Source organism: Carassius auratus, chromosome 19, assembly GCF_003368295.1.
Source record: "Carassius auratus strain Wakin chromosome 19, ASM336829v1, whole genome shotgun sequence".
NCBI classification, from domain to species: Eukaryota; Metazoa; Chordata; class Actinopteri; order Cypriniformes; family Cyprinidae; genus Carassius; species Carassius auratus.
The window spans coordinates 16,636,492-16,653,349 of NC_039261.1; the positions used below are offsets into that span (position 1 = coordinate 16,636,492).

Here is a 16,858-nt window from a genome sequence, read left to right on the forward strand (position 1 = left end):
TAAGATTTAATGTTAAATGTATCTGTAAAAGGAAGTATTAGAAAGTATAAAAAATAATTAACAAGAAAACAATAAAGGTATAATACTTTGTTCAAAGAGTTTCTAATACTATCCAATCTTTGTTGTCACTCAGTATTCCCCAAAATATTGTTTTTACTAAATCTTAATAACATTTGAAAAGAGACACAATGTATACCAAAGCATGCATTTATTTATGCATGTATTTTTATTTTTTTATTTTGTTTATTTACTTTTGTTTTATGAGACAGGAATGGGCTTCCATACAGGCTGGAGCCCACCAATTATTTAATAAAAATGAAAAAAAATATTATTATTATTATTATTCATATAAATAATTATGTGTGTGTGTATATACTACTTTGAACAGCACACATAACTTTTTATCCAAAGAGTCTACACAAATAGCCTAGTGTCCAATTTGTGTGTTTTATTCAATAACACCAAAAAAGCTGTGTTTCTAGTAAGTTTATATGTATGTATACTGGATTATCCAACACTATCATCCGACCACGTGTGAAATATTTCTACTAGTGATTGTACTTTACACTAAAACGTTACAGTGAACAGCGTTTTCAGGTGAATCAGAGAGCAGTCTTGTGTCATCGCGATACTCACGCTGACGTGCGCTCGTGACATCACGTGACGACGTCGCACGGAATGCTGGGAAACAAACAGTGGTATGAATAACACTTGGCGTAAACATCCGTTACCTGTGTGTGCAAGAGTTCGTGGAGCGCAAGCAAACAACCAGTCCGGCAGACGCAGCGACCGTCTTCCACAGCGTTTATAACCGTGCTCAGCTGAGCGAAGAGATGTGACAGTCTGAGCGGCGAGAGCGGCGGAATCTGGACTCGGGAAAGTTGCGCGCGTGTGTGTGATTTATGGGTCAGACAGGAGCGGTCTGAGAGAGGTTTATTCTTCTGATGTTGGGATCGAGAGTATGGCGTTCATAAGCGAGCGACAGCTGACGTGCTTGCATCTCAAGTCCTTGAAGTGGCTCGACTCCACATCAGTCTTTCCGAGATAAATCACTAACGTTAGATGATAAATCACTGGACTCTTTCCAGGGAATCGTCGCTGATCGCTTCGCCAGAGCAGCCCGGGTTGGGCAACGTGTAGCCTACGTTCAAGGGTCAACATTGTGGACTGGTCCAGTCGATCAATTCAGTGGAGTCATATGAAGTCGGGATGAATCTGTGGAGCTCGGGGCCAGTGCAGGGGGTGCTGAAAGCCCTGAAGCACGCAGCGGGGAGAGGACACGTCCAGCTCAGCCGCTGGCTGCAGCGGACCCCGGACTCACTGGACTGCGACAAGATCGACATCTTGATCTGTAACGTGTTTGACGAGCGAGGGAACGGAGGGAGACCGGAGGCGGACCCCGCGGGTCACACCGAGCCCGTCGCGTCCTTCGCTCCCGAGTTCAGACACCCGTGCTGCATCACCACCTGTTGCTTCAAGAGCGCCCTGCTGGCGTGCGTCCTGACAGCCGTGTGCTTCTCCTCGGTGGCTCTGGTCCGTCAGTACCTGAAGGACGCGCTGCTGTGGGTGGAGAGTTTGGACAGTTTCGTGGGAGCCCTGCTGTTCATAGTGGGCCTGATCACGGTGTCGTTCCCCTGCGGCTGGGGCTACATCGTGCTGAACGTGGCCGCGGGGTACCTGTACGGGTTTGTGTTGGGCATGGGGCTGGTGATGGTGGGGGTTTTGATCGGGACTTTCATCGCTCATCTGGTGTGTAAGCGACTGCTGACGAACTGGGTTCTGGGTAAGATCGGCAGCAGTGAACAGCTGAGTGCTGTTATTCGGGTCGTGGAGGGGGGAAGTGGACTCAAAATCGTGGCCTTAGCGAGACTCACGCCGATCCCTTTCGGCCTCCAGAACGCGGTCTTCTCGGTAAGTCACTCTTGACCATTTATTCTATTGACATTATTGTTGTTTTTTGACATAATTGTTGTTTTTGTGTAACCAATTTCGCACCAGTGTTATTTTGGTGACATTGGTAGAATGCCAATATATATATATATATATATATATTAACCGTTTTCACTTTTATTTGACAGGTTTAGTATATTTCTTTTTTTTATTATTTGATATTTGTATTTTTATTTTATTTTAGTTATTCTACTTCTGTTTTGGTTTTTTAGTTTAAGATTTGTAATATTTTATTTCAGTTTAAGATTATTTTGTTTTAAGTAACAAAGTCGTTAAGTGGTTTTAGTTAACCTTATAACTCCACATCAATTGCAAGTACAGTATGATATTGCTTTTATACAGAAACAATAGATAGCCAAAGTAATAGAAGATCACTTATATTGTGACATTTTCCTTTCAGACAAATTCATATGTTTGAAAATCGCTCCAAATGAAGAAATGGATTAGCTTTGTTGTTATCAAGAAATGCCTGAAATTATTAAAAAGCCGATCCGGATCAACGTATGGTTTGTGATAGAGATTTCCCATCCCACTAAAAGGGTTCTGCTCGAAATCCTTTCCGTGTACTCACTAGTGAAAGAAACCCCAAAAAACACAAAATGTTGACATCCAGGCTTTCACAAACCTTGTTTCACTGGAGTCAGACATATGATTCTCCCTATTTATGCATGTGTTTTTAATTGATTAATTCATTTATTTGATTTATTTTGGCAGAGTAAAAAGACACCCAGCACAGAAAGGTGTCTGATTAATAGCATTGAAGTGGCTGTTAATCTTCAAGGGACGTCCAGGTGGCTTTATCCAGCTTTGCTGGAATTAAACAATTAAGAGCTCCAGCTCAGAGGCAGATTTAAATCAAACATAACTGCTCTTCACACAGGATCAAGGGTATAAAGACAGGTCTCTCTGTACATTGAAATATTACCTTCAGACGCTTTACACAACCAACATTATACATTTTTAATTAGCTGACACACATGAGAAAGAAACTGCAAGCTTTAACAGTGACAGAGGACAGTGAAGATCAGTGACACATTCCTACTGCAGACAGTGTCTAACAGCATTTTTAGCCTTACTCACAATTACTTCTAACCCAGTTTCTTTAACCTTTTTGATAAATACATGGTGAGTGACGCATGTAAATATACAGCAACATTTAAATAATTCACCGAAAAAGTTAAACAGCTTTTTGGGCTCCTGAATGTGATTTGAATTTTATGTAAATCATTTAGTTTGGTCACTCAGCAAGCTGTGTTTCGTTCTCTTCGTTCAGAAGTTTTTTCTTAAAAGAAAGAACAATTACATCTGCTTAATTTGAATTAGATTTGAGAGACTTTCTGGGGGATTAAGGCTGATTTGTTTTTTGTTTTTTTTATATGAACTTGTGGGCTTTTTGGAACATATTTGACTATTTCTTGCATAATTTATTCACTGTTTTTTTATGATGGTGATGCTTATGAGCAGGAGTTTTTTAATACCAGTTGAATGTTTAGCACCACTTCCTCTTGGTAACTGGGTTTAAGGAGTGCTGGAAATGAACATTTAACACCTGGTTACAGCAGGAATTTGTCTTTTTTAGGTTAACAAACCACTTTAATGTTGAACAGCTGTGTAACTGCACAGTTAATTGAAAATATAAAAAATTACAGTTACGCTGCTGCAATGAAATAACTGTAAATATTGTCAATTACAATATTTTTTGCAGCAGTTAAACATTTGTAACATTGTGTGCATGAATGCAGAGATGAATCGGAGCATTTAACATTTGGATATTATACTTCTTAATAAAGGCAGCTGTTAAACATTGGATGCTGAAGAAACATCGCTTGGCACACAAAAAAAGCTTTAAACCAAAGTGGTAGTTATTTCGTAAATTTGCATTTGCGATTTTGCATTTTGTACAACACCCAATATGGACTGTAATCAAAACTAGAATACTCCCATTATAATCAACAAGCCGTAAACATTCTGTAATAAAATATTGATTCTGTTGCGTAGCTACAGAGTCCAAACTCTGTCCGGTCTCGGACTGTTGTGTGAAATTGTGTAAACCAACAACGGTCAGGATGGGAGTGTTCTAGTATTGGCATGGCATTCATTTTCTGTGTATAATTAATTACACGTTTGAATAACAGTTTTGTTTTCATGCAGTTGTGAGCACAGCACAATGCCCTTAAAGCAACGCAAGTCTCTGTTCATTCTGAAGGACGCTGTAGTGATCCAGCACTTGGGTCACCTCAGTAACTCTTCAGTTTTGGGTTTGCTTTACATGGGATTGAACCCGATATGTGAATCCGTTCTCTCGCTCCATTACCCTGCCACCCTCTACTATAATCCTAATATCACTGAGGGTGTTATTCAGTTTGTTTCAGTCTACATTTGGGAAGTAAGTGAACAAAGCAAGTGCCACTGACTCTAATTTTGTTAACCCTCATTTATTTTTTACATAACAGAGGGAGCACAGCCCAAGGGTGTGATATATGTCGGCACTAAGCGGGTCACACTGGAATTATGTTTCACATCCTCAGTAAGCACGTTCTATAGAAAGGGCCGTATTTCAATGTGCCCTGCGTTTTCTGCTGAAGCAGAGTGTGATGTGTTATGTAGGTAACCCAACACAATGCATGCGTCTGCATAGTGCATACTTAAATATTGCTTCACAGCAATTTACAATGAAGTCACTTCTTAGAACAAGAATGCGTCATTTTATCTGGTTCATGAATATTAATAGGACGACGCAACCCACATCAAACAATGCTTGCATCTTCGCCAGTCTAATGAGCTAAAATAGAAGGGTTTTACAACATGGTTCATAGTTTAGCACACGAAGACAGAGATTTACACCATGTTTTACAACTCTCACCCAAAGAAGGTGATGCAATTTAACTATACAATGCTTTAATGGGTTTATGTAGGGTGTGTTTGCTTATATTTAAATATTTAATTTTCAAAGAATTATAGCAATGCAATACAACCAGTAAAACATCCTACATGTGTTGCCGGAACAAATCTGTGCATTGTGTTGTATTTACCAACTCTATGACCAATTCTAGTTGTTGCTCTCTTTGACAGATCACAGATGTGTCCTTGCCAAATTATTTAGTGGCTTCCTCAGTGGGACTTCTCCCAACACAACTCCTTAACTCGTATCTGGGCACCACCCTGCGCACAATGGAAGATGTGATTGCAGAACAGAGCGTCAGTGGATACTTTGTGTTCAGTCTACAGGTAAGCCTCCAAAAACGGAAAAGATCTGAAAGAAAATCAGCAAGAACCCTGTATGTACAGGTTGGCATACAAGTGGACATGCTCCTTGCAGAATCTTCAAGAAGTTATATTAAAGGTGCCATAGAATACATTGGTATTGGCTAGTGATTGGACTAGTTTTGAGTAGCTCAAACTCGCGGGTATACCGGTGTTATGGTTTAACTGGTGGGTTATGGTGGTTTAACTGGAGTTAATGACCTCACATTGCTTCCAAATGCAGTTTTTAACTGCAACATTCCTTTTCATGTTCATTCTGGTTGCACATGAAGGGAGCATCAGTGAAAACAGGCATGGACAGCCGTACAGAGAGCCAAGAAGCTCTTTTGGAAAACAAAATAAGATGCCTGATGCTTACCATATTTTTCAGACTATAAGTCGCACCTGAGTATGAGTTGCATCAGTTCAAAAATACGTCATGATGAGGAAAAAAAACATATATAAGTTGCACTGGACTATAAGTCGCATTTATTTAGTCGCATTTATAGGCGCTCTGGCGGCTGTAGACGGTAATGTTTTCTCTTGCTTCATTTCTTTGGTTCATGTCAAATTAATTTTGATAAATAAGTCGCACCTGACTATAAGTCGCAGGACCAGCCAAACTATGAAAAAAAGTGTGACTTATAGTCCGGAAAATATGGTACTTTGTTTGTAGTCTGGATGTTTGCGTACAAAGTGTCGTTATCGATCCCTCTTTCAGAAGCAATCTTTGCACTAGTCCAGCGCTGAACTGACCCTTGTTTGTGAGGCGGTCTTCATTAATGTAAAGGACTTTTCAAATTATTTTAGGCTGGTTGTTTAGTTTCATGTTTATTTACAGAGCTTAATACAACACTGTTGATTATTGTTACCTTTTTTTATTTATTTTTTTAAACACAATTGGTGGTGCACAGTATGAGGTTGTCTTTGAACCTGTTCATTGTTTTGCAAAGTTCTTTGGTTTCCAAGTATGCTTTGCTTATTGGAATTCTCAGAATCCACTGGAACATTCAGTGGCGTTTAGATGTAGCTCTGCCACTTACTTGGACAATTGAGAGACTACTAGACGATGATCACAAAAGGCTATAAACGATGATTAATGCTAAAGAGTATAACCCAACTTAAACCAATTCATTTGTGTAATTTCAATTAATTTTGTCTTGTAGAATATACTTGTTTGTGTTCTCTTGCACTAAAAATTAGATGTATAAAGAACATTATAGTAAAAAAAAAATGTACATGGTGTTGGTGTAACCATATGAGGACATGAAATATTTATGTCTAGTCTAGATTCTTGTGGAACATGTAGTAAACCATAATTATAGATGGTCATTGGAAGAGCTTTTTTGCCCTTGTGTGTAGTAAAGTTAGATGCCAGTAATGAATTCTTGACTGAAACAGGATGTTTCGATATATCAGCCAAGGAATTCTTGCTTAAATGTACAAGCACACTGAAGAAGTCCCATCATGTGGATGTTTGTATCAGCTCAGTCAGCAGATCCACCCAATGACTCACTCTCTGTGTTCCTCTCATCAGATCTTCATCAGCATAGGCCTGATGTTTTATGTTGTACATCGAGCACAAGTGGAACTGAACGCCGCCATTGCAGCCTGCCAGTTGGAGCTGGAGACGTCTTGCATGAACGGCGGAGCGGCCAACCACAGCGGCTCGACCTACTGCAGCAAACGGGCTGCGGCGGGAGGGGGGATCAACGTGGTCTGAATGAACATATTTCAATCCTTTATCCAGCTGGACGGATGGAGATCTGCCTCGCCTGCGTCAGGGAGTCTCGGGAGCTGCTACAGTCCCAGCTAGCTCGCTAGCTCAGCTAGTTCTGGTTCTGATGGAGGTCTGATGTGCATGTGGAGTGACACTGGACTGTCAGAGAGATCATCAGGCTTTGATGGAAACATTGCCCAAAGATTGGGACCCAGGGCCAGTATTAAATGAGACGTTTATGAGATTGCCTTGAGATATATTTGTTTTTGCGGTACATTTTCTTTTCTTAATGATACTAATATAAAATTCTTAAACTTTATAGGCGGTCTAAAGCATGAAATGGGTAAATTAAAGCAAATGTTATAGAATTGTAGTTAGTTACTAAAGAGGGCCCAACTAATATATCAGGTTAATATGCTTAAGATGTTTCCTTTTTTGTTGTTATATTATATATGTGTGTGTGTGCAGAGTTGTTTCCTTTTTTTTTTTATACTTTTTTTTATTTATTTTTTATTCATCTAAAGGTATTGCTTGATGGATCGTTTCTTTTCGTATTATGTCTAGAGTAAGAAAAACTATTATCAGTTAGTACCACCTGCGTACAAATTCTGGCTCTTGCCAAACCGGGAACACTTTTGCTACTCTGCAGTTTTGTAAGGAACAGATGGGAGGGAAGGATATTTTCTTAGCTGGATATTTAAGGATGTCCTGCCAAGAGTCTTTAGTACAGCCTGATTAGCTCAGCGGTGTGACCGTACGCGTTCGATTTCTCATATTGAGAGGACTAAAATTCTTTGCCTTCTTTGTTGTATCGTGTAACCAAATGCTTTATTATAGGGCTGTTTGCATTTTTGATAACACTTGTTCTTTTTTTTTTCATTGTTAGAATCATAATCAAAAACGTTTGCACATATGGAATTGAACAAACTGAAATCTGTAAGATAAAGGCAAAATGTAGAAAAGTGGGGAAAGTAATTATTATGAATATATTCTATATATTTAATACATTTGTATAATTATTTAAAGATATGATTTATATAAACATTTTCCCTAAATAAGGGGAAGAGAGATATATAAAGGGAAGCGTTGTCATATGTTAGTACTTTGTTATTAATATGTAATGAATGCTGAAGTTCAACATTATTCCCATCAGTCTAATGGGTTGTTGGCACTGGGCTAAAATGGCTCACAGTTGCCTACAATGCATCTTTTGGCAGTTTTTCTCAAAAATGCCCACTAGTGAAAATTCAGCTCCCCAGCACACTTAGGCGCGACAAGATCAGCTACAAATAACTGAAAAAACTGCGAACTACAACTGAAATGTTATTACACGACTCCAGTCATGGTAATGTCTGTCCTTCCCTCCTTAGAGATTCACCTAATTAGAAACAAAAGACTCCTGAGCATTGACTGATGTATTCGGGTCCTGGCTCTATCATTTAGCACGGGTGAACTCACTGCTTCCACACCGGGAACGTGCGAGGGATTTCACACAATCCTGAGGCTTAGTTTGTTTGTCGGGCTGGTTGACATGAAATGATACTGTAAATCCAGCCGTTCATGCTGTAAATCATTGTGGAGGTGACTTTGATGTGGTTTGATTTTGTCATTGTGAGCTTTTTATCCCCATTTGTATTTTTATTTTATAAGAAACGCATGCTCTCGATGGATTTCCCAGTAACTGAAACGTACACTCGGTGGGTAGTGACTTCATTCTCCGAGTCATTTGAGACTCGCTGTTTTGTTTACAGCATCAACACTAGAGCGTCACCATAATCTGACAATCAGTGGAGCACTGGTGCGCTGCTCATTCCGAAAAACCATCTCATCTTACTCTGTATTTACGTCTCCAGTTATAGTTTTGCTGCTACTTAGACTGTAGGGTCTGAGTGAAATGCTGACAAGGGCTCGAATTAATATTGCAATTTTATTAAGTGATCTAGACCATCTCGCTTTTTCATACATGGAGAGTGTGCAAATAGATTTTCTAACAAGTTGTTACATTTATTTGGAAACGTGCAGGTGTTACTAGGCACAAATGGACACATTCCTTAACTTAAAAATGGGACGATTTTTTTGTTTGTTTGTTTTTCTCAAAGGAAATGGAATAGCCCCTCTGTTTTCTGAATTTAGCAATAAATAAAAACTGAACATGCTGACTCACCATCTGAGTTACATTGTAGAGATCCAACAATCCTGGTCTTGTGTTACGATGTCAACCTGCCTTGTACCTCTTGCTGCCTAAGACACCGAAACGGGACACTTCCTGGCGGTGTGTTCAGACTCTTAATTCGAGCAGGCATGGGGTCGCGATAACTGAAAAGATGAAGATTGTTGGCGTGTAAAATGCAAAAAGAATCAAAATTTAATGAACAACAATAATAAATGACAATTTGAGGTTATGTATCAGTGCTTTTGTCTTATTTTTCCAGTCCAAATAACAGTGGGATATGCAACAGTGCTATATATAACAGCAAAGGGGTCATGTGAGGTTCTTGGCAAACCTTAATCTGAAGATTACAACACATTTAAAAAGCAAAAAAAATTAAATGTAATTTCAGATTAGGGCACATCAGGTACTATACTGAAACCTCTTGACCCCTTTGACAAGTGCATTTTACATACACTGTATTTTGTTATACAGAGAATTTAGCAATGTAAATATTTATCGCTGTACCATGCTTGTTCAGTGTTATTTATGAAATAAAACTGTTGAAAAATTACACGAGCATCTTGTGCTGTGCTCTCTAGTCTACATAAATAGCCCAGTGTTTCTGCATTTAATTCAGTGTAGGAGACACGTCTTAGAACAGGCTCTTAACAGAAGATGGTTTGTTTGCTGATAATTCAGTTTAGTTACAGATTGACAGTGCTATATTATCTGATTATGTAATTACTTGAGGTTTAATTTCTCACATGGTTGCCTCCTGTTTCAGTATCTGTTATCTTGGAGTTGCAGTGACATGGTACAGACTGCACCATTATCTAATCTGAAATGTGGAAGATCCAATCCAGTCTCTAAGGGAATTTTTTTTTTTTTGAAAATAAGTAACTATGAAGGTCCACCATGTACCCCAACCGTAAGTATGTTTGACTCCCATCATAAAAATATATATATATTTTTCTATTTGTTCATTTAATTATTAATCTTTGCAATGTGAATCAAATGAAAACATACAATATAAAAAAAAAAAAACATAACAGAACAAAAACGTATGATTTTTAGAAAATAGTTAAAGTTCTACCCCCAAATATAACCAACTTGGTCTCGCTGGAAAATGTAACTATTTTACAATGTGGCAAATTTGTATGAATTTGTACAATGTGAATATGAAGATCTCCAATAAAAAATTTTTTTTTTTTTAAAAGAAAGCATGAAGGTCCACCCCTAATCCAAACCCTAAAAAAATAACAAACCCACTTTTATGATGTGAAAATATGTTTAAAGGGATAGTTCACCCAAAATTTTAATTTCATCATCATGTCGTTCCAAACCCGTAAGTCCATCTTCGGAACACAAATTACATTTTTTTAATGAAATCCGAGAGCTTTCTGAACCTGCATAGATAGCAATGCAACTGAGACACTCAAGGCCCAAAAAGATAGCAAGGACATTATTAAAATTGTCCATGTGACATCCCTAGTTGAACCATAATTTTATGAAGCTACAAGAATGCTTTATTCACAAAGAAAACAAAAAAATAACTTTACAATTGCTTCTCTTCTATCACAGTTTTTGATGCACATTCACAACAATACCGCGACACGTGTGTGCATTCCTCTGCTTGTAAACAAGGCACAGCACATCCGGGTTCTACATCAGAACGCATGTGTCACACATCTAAGACTGACGCAAGAGAGAAAAATATGGTTAAATAAAGTTATTTTTGTTTTCTTCACACACAAAAAGTATAAATATTTTATATTACCAATTTTATAACATTGTATAATGTGAATAGTAGGAAACCTAGAAAATTTTGAAAGAAAAAAGTATCCATAAGGGTCCATCCTAAACATATCCACCAGTTCACTGTAGTTATGAATTGCCTTGAGGTTGCGTTGGAAGATCCCTGCTGGAGTTGTTCCATGACTGTAACCTTGTGTGTCCCTGATAAGAGAAAACCCTCCTGGAAAGTGCTGACCAAACAAACACATTACGTTCTTGTCATTATGTTACCAATGATTGCATGTTTAGTCTAGTATACTGACATAGCTGTCTTTAACGTGTGGAGAGGACTAATCTGAAAGTCCCACTATTACCCTTCCCTGAAATAACATGTGCTCCTGGCCATGTGTCAAAACAATTCAATGTGCTACAGTGATGTCTACTGAGGGGAAGAGCATTGCGATTTACTACCATGTCTTGTTGAGGACAATGAGAGCCTCTAACAGTCTTGTGTGAGCTACAAGGATAACGATATTCAAACAAACCTAGCATAGGACTGGCCCTTTAAGTGAGTGGACGTTATCCTGGAGAGAGGGGCAAGGAGAGTGTGTTTGCGCCATGAGCAGACCTCTGTGAGTCAGTCATACAGACCCCGAGGGCAGATCTTTGGCAGTCTGACCTGGTTTAGATCTAATATTTACTCTTCTGACCAAGCAAAAGGTTTATTAGCCTTGGCAGTGAGGTGACTTTCAAGGTTTTTAGGAGTCACGTGTCCACCCTGTTTAAGACAGCTGCTGCCTTGACACTCATATGCTTTCAGCTAATCCAGGACATTTAAGAGAAGACCACATTATTTCAGAGATAGATCCAGTGAGCTCAGGCTGTGGAGGAAGATATTTAGTTTAATTTGTCTACTAACAATGTCCACTTTTTGAAAATTCCCACCACGGTGTTATTTCAGTGCTCCCCATCTCAATGTATTGCTTTCAAGCAATCTGTGATGGAAATTATAGTGTAGAAAAAATGTTTCGAATAAAATGGCTTATTTTAAAGCTATAATTTTATGTATTTAAAATGCACAATTAAATCATATTTTCACTTTTTGTGCAAAATGACAGCTTGATTGGTGCACGGTAACAACATACTATACGCAAGTGTATATGTAGTAGTTCTATGTGCACAATTTTGATATCATCTTTTTACCCCATTTTAATTTTTTTACAGTAGACACATGCTACAGTATGTGTGTGTAGGGCTCTGTTCCAATGACATTTAAAAGCTTATTTATATAAATGGCCATAATGTTTGAGAAATACTGACCACTTGTGGTGTAATATAGAACACACAACCCGTGCCACAATAACTCAAGGTCACATTTATTTAAACAAAATCATTTAAATTCAGTCAACACTTTCACATTTTAGAAAAGAGATTATGAGAGAGCAGAGACTGACTGAAATCATGGTTTGAAATAGATTTTGCATGACAACTACAAAAGACAACAACAACAACTGTAAAATAACAAGAAGTAAATCCTTCTATTCAAACCCTTCAATAAGATCTCTTTCTGCAGTATTTTATATCCAGCTATGGATCCTATTATTCCCTGTATGTCTTTGTATCTTACGCTGATCTGTAGTCTGGATTTGTAGGCACTCTTCACATTCTTCATTTTAGTACAAACACTCTTTAAAACTATCTTCTATGAGACAGACCTTTAGTCCCTGGGGATTTAATACTCATGTTTTGAAAGTGCAGTAAATTCCCCAGTGATCACTGGTGTAACGGCCACAGTCCAGTTTCTCCATTCCCACCAAGACCATGTGGTCAGGAGTGACTCTCGGGCCGGTTTTAGCAGACCTAAGGAAGATGCGGTCGAAGCGACATCTGCAGATGTAAGGCACAGTCTTATTGCTGTTTGCTTTGGTGTCCCAGGTGTATCGACAGTGTTCCTGCTTGCCCAGCTGTTCCCAAACATCACACACACCTGGAGGCAAACCTCCAACCTTTACCACCTACACGGACAGAAACGGTCTTCAGAAATACTGCATTCATTGCACTAATGGTGACTTTCACTGCGCTCTCATTCCTCCATCGTATTTGGAGTTATTGTGATCATTAGCACAGTATTTCATAAAAATATATATTTTTTTTTTACCTCAGAGTCTCTGAGATTGGTGTCCCCGGCAAATATTACAGTAGCGTCTTCTGGAGCTTCCGTCATCTTTTGAAACACGACCCGCAGTTGTTTCATTCTCTCCTCTGATTGGTTCTTACAGCTTTCTAAATGTGATGTCATCAAGTATAGCTTCTGACCTGAGAAATTCACCTTAATAAGAGTTAAAAAAAATTAATGTGTGCATAAATAATGAGAAGCAAATTAATTATGAGAGACACATAATATTAACATAGAAAAGGATATATTAATGTATAGATACACTAACATTTAAAAGTTTCCAGTCTGAAAGTTTTTATTTATTTTAATTAGTACTTTATTGTGCAAGGGTACATTAAAAGTGACAGTTAAGACTTTTAATACGTTACAAGCAAATTCTATTTCAAATAAATGCTGCTCTTTTGAAATTTCTTTGTTCAAAATGTTCAGCACTTGAGAAGTCAGTCAACATATAAGAATGATCTCTGAAGGATCATGTGACTGGGGTAATGATGCTGAAAATTCAACTTTGACATCACAGGAATAAAATACATTTTAAAATGTATTAAATAGAAAACTGTTACTTTAAATTGTCATGGCATTTCACAATGTTACTGTTTTCACTTTATTTTTATCAAATAAATACACAATTGGTAAACTGTCTGTAATACAGAAATATATTGAAAAATCCAAACTTTTGAATGCTAGTGTATTTCTGATTCTTTTAAGAAATAGACCTGACTCATTATACCCCAACAAGATCTTTGGATAAAACCACAAACCCACCTGAGCAACTAATAGATTCCTCAGCATTTGTGTTGTAGGATAACCAATGATCTCACTTTCCAGAAGTTTTACCCTTGATTTCTTCAACATTATTGCCGTGAAGTATCCATCATCGCTTCCTTTAATAACACAGAACTTCATGAATCGGTAAATAACTCCTACACAGCTTCCCTGTCGGAGCACAGAGGTCATTCTCTCACCTTCAACAAACATGTAGCTGACCGCCCGTTTCTTAAGGTACTGAATATAAGATGGAATGAGCTCTTGAAGAAAAACCACATCTGGTGTATATCTACAACAGAACCAAGGATCATATGCAACGAGGAGTTACAGGTAAAACAAAACAACTTTACTCTCAAATAAAACACGAAATAGTGGACGTGTAACTCACAGAACTAGATACGAACACAAGCCCCTGGCGCGCTCCGCAAGACTCAATGTGTCCAAACCATCCACATTCCAGCTGATGAAGGAGAGCTTGCGGTCCTCCGCATTAGATTCGGGGACAGCACTTTCAATCTTACTTTCTGGGGGGTTCACACCACTGGAGCAGGAGGGCTCCTCCGCTGTCAGGTCAATGCTGCACCACAAACAATATGAAATATGATTTGGGACTTGTACAAAGAGGATATAGTATACAGTATTGTTCAAAATAATAGCAGTACAATGTGACTAACCAGAATAATCAAGGTTTTTCGTATTTTTTTTATTGCTACGTGGCAAACAAGTTACCAGTAGGTTCAGTAGATTGTCAGAAAACAAACAAGACCCAGCATTCATGATATGCATGCTCTTAAGGCTGTGCAATTGGGCAATTAGTTGAATTAGTTGAAAGGAGTGTGTTCAAAAAAATAGCAGTGTGGCATTCAATCACTGAGGTCATCAATTTTGTGAAGAAACAGGTGTGAATCAGGTGGCCCCTATTTAAGGATGAAGCCAACACTTGTTGAACATGCATTTGAAAGCTGAGGAAAATGGGTCGTTCAAGACATTGTTCAGAAGAACAGCGTACTTTGATTAAAAAGTTGATTAGAGAGGGGAAAACCTATAAAGAGGTGCAAAAACTGATAGGCTGTTCAGCTAAAATGATCTCCAATGCCTTAAAATGGAGAGCAAAACCACAGAGACGTGGAAGAAAACGGAAGACAACCATCAAAATGGATAGAAGATTAACCAGAATGGCAAAGGCTCAGCCAATGATCACCTCCAGGATGATCAAAAACAGTCTGGAGTTACCTGTAAGTACTGTGACAGTTAGAAGACGTCTGTGTGAAGCTAATCTATTTTCAAGAATCCCCCGCAAAGTCCCTCTGTTAAAAAAAAGGCATGTGCAGAAGAGGTTACAATTTGCCAAAGAACACATCAACTGGCCTAAAGAGAAATGGAGGAACATTTTGTGGACTGATGAGAGTAAAATTGTTCTTTTTGGGTCCAAGGGCCACAGGCAGTTTGTGAGACGACCCCCAAACTCTGAATTCAAGCCACAGTACACAGTGAAGACAGTGAAGCATGGAGGTGCAAGCATCATGATATGGGCATGTTTCTCCTACTATGGTGTTGGGCCTATTTATCGCATACCAGGGATCATGGATCAGTTTGCATATGTTAAAATACTTGAAGAGGTCATGTTGCCCTATGCTGAAGAGGACATGCCCTTGAAATGGTTGTTTCAACAAGACAATGACCCAAAACACACTAGTAAACGGGCAAAGTCTTGGTTCCAAACCAACAAAATTAATGTTATGGAGTGGCCAGCCCAATCTCCAGACCTTAATCCAATTGAGAACTTGTGGGGTGATATCAAAAATGCTGTTTCTGAAGCAAAACCAAGAAATGTGAATGAATTGTGGAATGTTGTTAAAGAATCATGGAGTGGAATAACAGCTGAGAGGTGCCACAAGTTGGTTGACTCCATGCCACACAGATGTCAAGCAGTTTTAAAAAACTGTGGTCATACAACTAAATATTAGTTTAGTGATTCACAGGATTGCTAAATCCCAGAAAAAAAAATGTTTGTACAAAATAGTTTTGAGTTTGTACAGTCAAAGGTAGACACTGCTATTTTTTTGAACACACCCCTTTCAACTAATTGCACAATTGCACAGCCTTAAGAGCGTGCATATCATGAATGCTGGGTCTTGTTTGTTTTCTGACAATCTACTGAACCTACTGGTAACTTGTTTGCCACGTAGCAATAAAAAATATACTAAAAACCTTGATTATTCTGGTTAGTCACATTGTACTGCTATTATTTTGAACAATACTGTATGTAGACAAAATGCCGTTTTCAATTTCTAATAAAAAGAGGAGAAAACCTTACCAATCCACCTTGAATTTCTTTTTTGTTCCTGAAGAATCAGCAGGGTCTGAGGAATGCACCTCCTTTCTCTTATTATTCCCAGACACATCTTTATTTTCCTCTGCTTCTTCAACATCAAAGACTGAGTCCATATGAGCCTCGAAGAAAGAGTTGAGTGCTCTCTGGCGGAAACAAAGAAATAAAAAAGCGTTTTATAAGAACACCAGTGGTCAACTAAGCATGCGTTACTCAATACAACTGTTTTTGTGTTTATGGAAACTTGGTGCAGTAATAGTGCCATACCTCCATATCCCATTCATTTTCTGCTAGATAACACTGCGCCACAGCACTATCCGACCCAGAGACATAGGCAAACTGATCGCAAAGACTCGTCCTCGTTTCCTCTAGAGCAGACATTTGTTGGTCTGTGTGATTATCTGACATTACAGTGTTGGACATGTAAACAGTTCAAACGACATGTAAACGGCGGGACATGAACGAGTACAGCTACAAAAACATTCCGGGCGGATCCCGCGAAAACACGGAGACAATGTTAATAATTAACGTATCCTTGCGGTCGCTGGACCTAATTTATTTACACTATGGTATAAATCACGTCGTTAATATATTACCCTAATTTTTACATTAAACGCTACAACCAGAGAGTGCCGAGCTGAAGAATTGTTATTACTCAAATAGTAATAGTCTTTCGGAAGCATTTAAATGTAGTGCTGAAAGAGTCGGTTCTTTCGAACAGTTCGTTTTTCAAAACTAAACGATTCAGCATTACGCAATTATGGTCCCTGCATCGTTAAAAGT

General features: G+C 38.5%; 3 protein-coding genes across 4 annotated transcripts in view; 1 reads left to right on the forward strand and 2 right to left on the reverse strand.

Moving 5' to 3' along the window:
* The window catches only part of necab1 (N-terminal EF-hand calcium binding protein 1), a 33,961-nt gene extending 33,119 nt beyond the window's left edge, over positions 1-842 (reverse strand). Inside the window, exon 1 of the mRNA XM_026289177.1 lies at positions 732-842. The gene's annotated coding sequence lies outside the window, so the exon portion shown is untranslated. The remainder of the gene's footprint in view (positions 1-731) is intronic.
* Positions 653-9,636, forward strand: LOC113119592 (transmembrane protein 64-like). Its single transcript, XM_026289178.1, has 3 exons — positions 653-1,911; positions 5,023-5,178; positions 6,731-9,636. Exons 1-3 carry the CDS (start codon positions 1,210-1,212, stop codon positions 6,914-6,916), a joined length of 1,044 nt encoding a protein of 347 aa, XP_026144963.1. The 5' UTR covers positions 653-1,209; the 3' UTR covers positions 6,917-9,636.
* Positions 9,637-12,154: 2,518 nt separating this feature from the next.
* Positions 12,155-16,790, reverse strand: LOC113119593 (tyrosyl-DNA phosphodiesterase 2-like). 2 transcript variants are annotated; one of them, XM_026289180.1, is made up of 7 exons: positions 16,343-16,498; positions 16,061-16,221; positions 14,132-14,320; positions 13,941-14,032; positions 13,741-13,859; positions 12,958-13,128; positions 12,539-12,814 (listed from the first exon to the last, which is right to left on the reverse strand). In XM_026289180.1, the coding sequence occupies exons 1-7, from the start codon at positions 16,496-16,498 to the stop codon at positions 12,539-12,541; spliced, it is 1,164 nt and encodes a 387-aa protein (XP_026144965.1). The 2 variants fall into 2 exon arrangements, with proteins under 2 accessions (XP_026144964.1, XP_026144965.1); XM_026289179.1 differs by having other exon boundaries at positions 12,155-12,814; positions 13,741-14,032; positions 16,343-16,790.
* Positions 16,791-16,858: the final 68 nt, after the last annotated feature.

Excerpts from the sequence above, each read along its gene's own strand:
- LOC113119592 (XM_026289178.1), top strand. The coding sequence starts at position 1,210 with ATGAATCTGTGGAGCTCGGGGCCAGTGCAGGGGGTGCTGAAAGCCCTG. Across the intron at positions 1,912-5,022 it reads TCCAGAACGCGGTCTTCTCG|ATCACAGATGTGTCCTTGCC; the intron begins GTAAGTCACTCT and ends TCTCTTTGACAG. Across the intron at positions 5,179-6,730 it reads ACTTTGTGTTCAGTCTACAG|ATCTTCATCAGCATAGGCCT; the intron begins GTAAGCCTCCAA and ends TCCTCTCATCAG.
- LOC113119593 (XM_026289179.1), bottom strand. The coding sequence starts at position 16,498 with ATGTCCAACACTGTAATGTCAGATAATCACACAGACCAACAAATGTCT. Across the intron at positions 14,321-16,060 it reads AAGAAATTCAAGGTGGATTG|CATTGACCTGACAGCGGAGG; the intron begins GTAAGGTTTTCT and ends TTTGTGGTGCAG. Across the intron at positions 13,129-13,740 it reads GGAATCTATTAGTTGCTCAG|GTGAATTTCTCAGGTCAGAA; the intron begins GTGGGTTTGTGG and ends ACTCTTATTAAG.